The sequence below is a fragment of the Pundamilia nyererei genome, unplaced genomic scaffold, assembly GCF_000239375.1.
Source record: "Pundamilia nyererei isolate P.nyererei 1_Seehausen unplaced genomic scaffold, PunNye1.0 scaffold00177, whole genome shotgun sequence".
Classification (NCBI taxonomy): Eukaryota; Metazoa; Chordata; class Actinopteri; order Cichliformes; family Cichlidae; genus Pundamilia; species Pundamilia nyererei.
This window is the reverse complement of record NW_005187578.1, coordinates 1,135,239-1,143,882: the sequence shown is the minus strand read 5'-3', so window position 1 is coordinate 1,143,882 and position 8,644 is coordinate 1,135,239. Positions and strand designations below refer to the sequence as shown.

Below are 8,644 nucleotides of genomic sequence, written 5' to 3'. Positions count from 1 at the left end.
AGAAATAAAATGTAGACTGAAATAAAGTTTGTATTGCTATCTACTAATATTATTTTATTATGACAATAATATAGCACATGCTTCAGTTGGCTTTGTATAAAAACAGGTGGTAGAAATGTTCTTTAAGGAGCTACTTTTACTTTCTTACTTTGAGTACATTTCAGAGCCTGTACTTGAGTAAAGAAGTTGAAGCAGTACTTTGTATTATCTGCTCAGATACAGAGATGGATGCTGAAGCTAGCAGAACGATGGAGGTCGCGACGCTCGGCCGGCCCTTCAGCCTTGGGATGCTGTATGACTGCCGCCAGGATTTAGTCATACCTGGTAAGGATTCATGCGTAGTAACTCAATATACAGTGGTATGCAAAAGCTAATTAATTAACTTTTAATTAATTCATTTTCATGATTTTTCTTCATAAAGCATTGGCTGTTTGGATCAGCAATTCCATGTAAATATATCATATAGCAGATGAACACAATGATATTTGAGAAATGAAATGAAGTTTATTGGATTTACAGAAAGTGTGCAATAATTGTTTAAACAAAATCAGGCAGGTGCATAAATTTGGTCACCCCAACAGAAAAATGACATCAATATTTAGTAGGTCCTCCTTTTGCAGAAATAACAGCCTCTAAACGCTTCCTATAGCTTCCAGTGAGAGTGTGGATTGTGGTTGAAGGTATTTTGGACCTTTCGTCTTTACAAAACATCTCCAGTTCTGTCAGGTTCGATATATTTTCAATAATATTCAGGTCTGGACTGAGATGGCCATTCTAGGACGTTGTACTTGTTCCTCTGCATGAATGCTTTAGTGGATTTTGAGCAGTGTTTCGGGTCGTTGTCTTGTTGAAATATCCAGCCTCAGTGCAAAATCAACCATGTCACTGATTCTTGAACATTGTTGTCAAGAATCTGCTGATACTGACTGGAATCCATGCGACCCTCATTTTAACAAGGTTCCCAGTCCCTGCACTGGCCACACAGCCCTCAGCATGATGGAACCACCACCACATTTTACTGTGTTTCTTTTGGGATGCTGTGTTCTGTTTCCGCCATACATAACGCCCCTTGTTATGCCCAAATAACTCAATTGTAGTTTCATCAGTCCACAGCACCTTATTCCAGAATGAAGCTGGCTTGTCCAAATGTGCTTTAGCAAACCTCAAACGACTCTGTTTGTGGCATGTGCGTAGAAAAGCTTCTTCTGCATCACTCTCCCATACAGCATCTCCTTGTGCCAAGTGCGCTGAATAGTTGAACGATGCACAGTGACACCATCTGCAACAAGTTGATGTTCTAGGTCTTTGTAGCTGTTCTCACCATCCTTCGCCTCTGATATCTAAGATTTTTCTTGAGCTGCCACTTTGGGCCTTAACTAGAACTGTGCTGTGGTCTTCCATTTCCTCAATATGTTCCTCACAGTGGAAACTGACAGCTGAAATCTCTGAGACAGTTTTTTGTATCCTCCCCTAAACCATGATGTTGAACAATCTTTGTTTTCAGGTCATTTGAGAGCTGTTTTTTTGAGGCTCCCATGCTGCCACTCTTCAAAGATGCAAAGGAGAAAAACTTGAAATTGGCCACTTTAAACACCGTTTCTAATGATTGGATTCACCTGTGTATGTAGGTCAAGGGTCAATGAGCTTACCAAACAAATTTTGTTTACCAATAATTAGTGCTAAAGGTAAACAAATCAATAAATGACAAGGGTGCCCAAATTTATGCATCTTCCTAATATTTTAAGTTTTGCTTATAGTTTAAGTAACTATTGCACACTTTCTGTAAATCCTATAAACTTCATTTCACTTCTCAAATATCATTGTGTTCATCTGCTATATGATATATTTACATGGAATTGCTGATCCAAACAACCAAGGATTTATGAAGAAAAATCATGAAAATTATCAGTGGTTTCCAAACTTACCACAGTACGTGAACTACAATCCACAATCGACATCCCATCATCAATTCTGAATAGAAATAAATATTGTTCTTGACATAAACACATTTGTTTTAATAAAAATAAAACAAGAATGTTACAAAATACAGTAAATGTGAAAACTGATGAGTGCACCACTGTGGTTCAGTGGTTAGCACTGTAGCCTCAGGGTACTTGGTTTGAATCAGGCCGGGCCCTTTTTGAGTGGAGGCATGCATGTCAGGTTAACTGGTGATTCTAATTTGGCCCCATATGTAAATGTGAGCATGAATGGTTGTCTGTCCCTATGTGCTGGTCCTCCAGCACAGTGTACTATGACAGATAAGACATATAACACTGAACTGATAAGTAGAACTGGAAAATGGATGTATAGAGGGAGGGATGTGAAAATTGTTCAATGTCGAAAAAAATTAGACTAATGCCAGCTGTTTGTGAACAATATGCTGTGTTTACCAGGCTTGGAGACACCCACAGTGTCATAAGCATGTGTTACACAACTTACAAAAGTAAAGATTATACACTTTAACAAATACTTAAAACTAAGGATATTTCCTGTACTGTTATTATTTTAGCTAGCTTTACAAGTTCAGTTTTCTTTTTAAATGCCTTTTTTTTAGCTCACTGAAGTTTATCTTCACGACTTGTCTTTGTTCAATTTTAGTTAAATATATTAACTTTAGTGCACAGATGCTCATTTTAAGCCACCATCTGCATTCCAGTGGCAAGAGGTGCTATTTAGTGAAGTTTTGTTGCTTTTAAAGGTAGACTTTTGAAAAGATAATTTTTCATGTTCTCAAACATGTAATTTGTTTTGCTGAGCTTGAAAACAACTTTCTTATTGCTAAAAATAAAGAGGCAACCCATCTGGTTAAAGCTACAAAGAAAATATCCAGTATTCTGAAGCTCCACAATGAAAAACACAAAAGCATCAATGTTCTTGTCATTTTTCATTGTTTCCATCCATCCATTCGCTTCCGCTTATCCTCTTCAGGGTCGCGGGGGGCGCTGGAGCCTATCCCAGCTGTCACAGGGCGAGAGGCGGGGTACACCCTGGACAGGTCGCCAGGCTGTCGCAGGGCCAACACACAGAGACAGACAACCATTCACGCTCACATTCACTCCCGCATTCACACCTATGGGCAATTTGGATTAATCAATTAACCTATCCCCACAGTGTGTTTCTATCCAAAATAAAAAAAATATTTTAACTTGTATTTTTTAACAGGAATGACACTGTGGGACTGTAATGACCTGGAAAAAGATAGACGAGAACAAGAACAACCTAACACTGAATCTGAAATAGTTGCATCTGAATCAATTGAGGACAAATCTTCAGCATTAAATGCTGAGGCATCCCTGAAGGCAAGTTTCTTGGGTGGACTGGTTGAGGTTGGAGGATCAGCCAAATATCTCAATGATCACAAGACATCCAAATACCAGGCCAGAGTGACACTGAACTACAAAACTACAACAAGGTTCCAGGAACTGTCAATGAATCACCTTGGAAGAGGCAACGTAAAACATCCCTATGTGTTTGAGCAAGGAATAGCAACACATGTAGTCACAGGTATCCTTTATGGGGCTCAAGCTTTCTTTGTGTTTGACCGTGAGGTTTCTAAAGAGGAAACTCATCAAGACATCCAGGGCAGCTTGAAGGTGATGATCAAGAAGATCCCCTTGCTTTCCATAGAGGGTGAAGGGTCCCTGAAAATGGAAGATAAGGACAAAAAAAGTGTTGAGAAATTCTCCTGCAGATTCTATGGAGACTTTTGCCTTCAGAAACCTCCAACAACATTTCAGGAAGCTGTAGAAGTCTACAAAAGCCTTCCAACACTACTAGGAACCAATGGCGAAAAGGCCGTACCAATGAAGGTCTGGCTGTTACCTTTGACCAGTTTAGATTCTTGTGCTGCGAAACTCGTCCGTCAGATAAGTATAAGATTAGTTCAGGAATCACAGAGCGTCCTGGAGGACTTCATTGAACTGGAAACGAGGTGTAACGATGCACTGAGAACTTCCACTGTCCAACAGTTCCCACAGATTAGCAAAAAACTGAAAAGTTTTAAAGAAATGTGTTCAGAGTTCAAGCTGGGATTTCAGCGAATGTTAGCGAAGAGACTACCATCAATCAGAGGAGGAGGAGAAGAGGAGGCTGAACTTGCTGAGATCCTGAAGAAGAGACATTCTTCACCTTTCAACAGCAAAAACCTGACTGAGTGGATGGACTGTAAAGAGAGAGAAATCAGTATCTTAAAGTCTTTCACCAACATGATGAAAAACACCAAGACTGTCCCATCTCAGAATAATCTACATGAGGAACTTCTCAGTGCAGAGCATGGCCTGTGTTTTGTTTTCACCTCACTGGGGAAGGATGAACCGTACCTCTCAGCTTTATCAGACTACCTGAAAGAAACAACCAAAACAGACGTTCACGTTTATCATACTTACAATGTAGAGAAGGAACAATGGTACCTTTCAAAAGAAGTAGCAGATGATATGAGGAAGGAAGCAAAACTCTTCAGTGATTTTGCAGAGGCCAACAAGGAGAACAAGAAGATTAAGTTCCTGACAGTGGGGTTAACTAATGAGACCCAGGAAGGTTCCAGCATCTACCTTTATGAAGGTGGATTTGCTGTCAGTGAGAACTTTGAGCCTCCTTCAAAGCCTGAAACTGTGACTGTAGCTGACATAAACCACAACAATGTGACACTGAAGATTTCTCCACCCAGATTTGGAGCAGAGAACATCACCTCCTACTCTGTTGAGTACTGTGTCAGTGGAGAGGATGGATGGCAGCAGAAGACAGAAGCAAAGGCTGAAGAAGTCACAGTGAGAGATCTGAAGCCAAACACAGAGTATGTGTTCAGATGCAGAGCAGTGACCTCAGCAGGTGTCGGACCAGCTAATGTAATCAGTGATGCCATTAAAACTTTACCCTGCAGCCCTCCTGGAAAACCTCAAGCTCAGCCATATTCAAGTGAGATATCAGTTAGCTGGGAGAAGCCTGTTGAGCTTGGAGAGGATGTGCAGATATTGAGTTACATAGTGGAATATGCAAAAACAGATAGCAGCTCGACAATAAATGACCTCGAGTGGACTGAAGCAATTTCAGGAGGTGAGAAGGCCATCATTTCAGGGCTTCAGTCAGAGACACAATATGCAGTCAGGGTCAGATGTGATTGTGGTGTAGATGGAAGAAGCAAGGAAAGCATCATTGTTAATGTCTGCACAACAAAGCGTGAATTTGCACGTCTGGCTGAGTACCTAAAACATATCAGCAAGAAAACAAACTCAAAGCTGCCCTCAGTTTACAAACTGCCCCTGGAAGAAGAAGATATGGACATAGATGGATGTCGGAGGTATATCTTTGGCAAAGAAAGCATGAGGCAGAATCGTACAATAATGCTTCTTGGAGCAACAGGATCAGGAAAGTCTACTCTCATCAATGGAATGATCAACTACATTGTTGGTGTAGAGTGGAACGACAGTTTCAGATTTAAGTTAGTTGATGAGGATCCAACCAGTTCACAAGCTCACAGTCAGACATCTGAAGTCACTGTGTATGAAATCCACCACCAGGAAGGCTTTAAAATCCCGTTCTCCGTGACCATTGTGGACACTCCAGGTTTTGGAGATACAAGAGGAGTAGCAAGAGACAAGGAGATCACAGAGCAAATCCGCAGGCTTTTCACCTCTCCTAATGGAGTCAGTGAGATTGATGCAGTGTGTTTTGTTACTCAGGCCTCTCTTGCACGACTAACAGCAACACAGAGATATGTGTTTGACTCGGTGCTCTCCATTTTTGGCAAAGATGTGGCAGAGAACATTGAAATGCTGGTGACTTTTGCTGATGGCAAAGAACCACCAGTTCTTGAGGCAATAAGTGTTTCTGCAGTCCCGTGTCCAAAAAATGAGTTAGGGCTTCCGGTTCACTTCAAGTTCAATAACTCAGCATTATTTGCAGACAACAGATGCAACAGAGACTGTGAAGTGGATTTTGATGAAGATGATGCCAGCTTTGATGAAATGTTTTGGAAGATGGGAGCCAAGAGTATGGAGAAGTTCTTCACTGCTTTGGGTAAAATGGAAACCAAAAGCTTGCTGATGACCAAAGAAGTCTTAAAGGAGCGCAAACATCTTGAAACAGCCATTGAAGGTTTGCAGCCACAAGTTAGAACTGGACTAGCAAAGCTTGAAGAAATTAAGACAACCAAAGAAAAGATCAAAGAGTATGAAGCAGTCATAACTTCAAATGAAAACTTTGAGATTGAGGTGGATGTTATTAAACCAGTCCAAAAACCAATCACAGAGAAAGGAGCATTCATCACCAACTGCCAGAAATGTTCAATAACATGTCACTACCCATGTGCAATAGCACAAGATAGTGAGAAACGTGGCTGTGCATCCATGGATAAGAACGGGATGTGCACTGTCTGTCCTGGAAAATGCATTTGGAGTGTGCATTTCAATCAGACATACAGCTGGGAGTATGTTCAAGTGAAAGAGAAGCAGACAGTGCAAGAGCTGAAACGCAAGTATGAAACAGCTAATAAAGAAAAGATGACTGTTCAGGAACTGATTGAGAGGCAGGAAGAGGAGATTGTTCACCTTCAGGACATGATGGTGTCCCTCATAGATCAGTCAGCTCAGTGTATAACTCGACTGCAAGAGATCAGCCTGAGGCCAAACCCTCTGACCACCCCAGAGTACATTGACATGATGATTGAGGGAGAGAGATCAGAGGCCAAAGAGGGTTACCAGGCTCGAATCAAATCTTTGGAGGCAATGAAGGAGAGGGCAAATCTTATCTCCAAGGTAACGCAACGAGACAAACTTTCAAAAACGGAGGAGGAATTATCCGAGGAAAGAAAGGAGAAGAAGGAAAAGAAAGGCTTCTTTAAGAAAGTTCTAAATTTATTTGGATATTCAGGTTAATATTACGAAGGTCTACAGATATGTCAGCAGCATTAAGAGGACATTAAATGATTTAAAAGAAAACTCCTGGATTAAATAAATATGTTACAATTGAAGCTTTTGTCTAAGTCAAACTAAAGTCATCATGATGTCAGGACTTAAAATTCCATTTTCAGGGTGTGAAAAGACTTTCATTGTAATTTTTCCACAGCCACTTAATAGATCAAAAGCCAAACTAATGTGAATGCATGTCATATCTAAAAGATTTAGTAGTCTCTGACAGGTGTAGCATTGGTTCTAGACAGATCCTTAAAGGCTGAACCTAAGTAACATTTCCTGCTCCTTGTAGTAATAAAACTTATAGTACTTAACACACTGAATCTTTAGAATCACATACACGAAAAGATAAATAAATTTGAATTAAGGATTTGGCAGTTTCTTGTCATTAGGATGATTTGTTCTTAGTTTTACATTATTCGGTAGTTTGGATTGAAGCAGAATTTACTCGTGAAATATGTTGTCACTTTTTAAATTATAACAGATTTTTTGTGATTTATATATTCAATGTGAATCAGAAATATTTCTACAAATGCTGAATTAAAATCCCATTTAAATTTGATTATTAAAATGGGTGAGCTCAAATGTTATGATTAAGATGTGATAATAAATTATCCTTTTGGATATGTGCTGCTGTATTTTGTCTCAAGTTGTTTTTAATTTCTAATCTTTTATATCTGTATATTACATTTCTACACTACAGTTCAAAAAAGCGCCCCTTCGACAGCCAAACGCATCTGTTCTCTGATTGGATTGTTACATTTGTGATTGACATGACATTGACCAATCAGATTAAAGGAAGAAAAATAGGGTTGCAGGGTTTTTTTTGGCTAAGTCCACACACAAATCTTTTTTGCACACACACAAATCTTTGTTGCACACACACAAATTCTTTTTACACATACAAAGCCTGATTTACACGTACAAAATATTTATGACCACATTTTGAGCCCATACTCCCCCCTCTTCCCAGCGTGAAGCGGAAAAAACGTGCGAGAGAGAGAGAGAGAGGGTGAGAGAAAGAAAAAAAACCCCACGGCTGGCAATAAGGAGCCGGCTCGCGTCGTTCACGTCAAAGATCCGGCTCTAAGAGCCATTTCGTTCACGACCGACCCATCACTACTCATCAACAAATACACGTAGATTAATTTAACATGAAACAGACACAACAAGTCAGTACAGCTGTGAATATGGCCAATTCTCAGTTACCAGTCAATGATAAAATAATAGCTTTTATTTTCTGCATGCATCAGTCAACCACTCATCCAGAGGATCTTCAATCCCAGAAAATTCCTTCTCCTCATTTGATAATGTCTGTCATCCTTCCATGCCCTGGTAACTGGCCCCTCCAGAGCTGTATGATTTTGAAATATACATACAACTAGCCAAACCACACCTTGATCACACCAACCCTTTTCAATCCTGAGGATGTCCAACGCCATCCTAGTCTGGACTGTGAAAGGTGACTTTAACGCCGACTGTTCTGACAGTCCTGTGTATTACATTCCCTGGTCACATTAGCCAATCTCTGCACATCGGAATAAACATAATCAACATTATATTTAGTGTTATTTCAAAATAGTATAGATTCTCACCCTCAATCCCTACGGGGTTAGCTAAATTATGTTTATCTAGAACTCTCTCTCTGTCTCTAAATTTTATGCTTGGTGTCACAGTTTAAGAATTTGACCATAAGTGACATTTATGGTGTTATCACACCCATCAGGGCTTAC

The 8,644-nt window shown here is 39.9% G+C and overlaps 1 protein-coding gene across 1 annotated transcript; it reads left to right on the top strand.

Moving 5' to 3' along the window:
• Positions 1 to 224: 224 nt before the first annotated feature.
• Positions 225 to 6,875, top strand: LOC102203668 (uncharacterized). The gene is made up of 2 exons (XM_005746365.1): positions 225 to 324; positions 3,166 to 6,875. The coding sequence occupies exons 1-2, from the start codon at positions 225 to 227 to the stop codon at positions 6,873 to 6,875; spliced, it is 3,810 nt and encodes a 1,269-aa protein (XP_005746422.1).
• Positions 6,876 to 8,644: the final 1,769 nt, after the last annotated feature.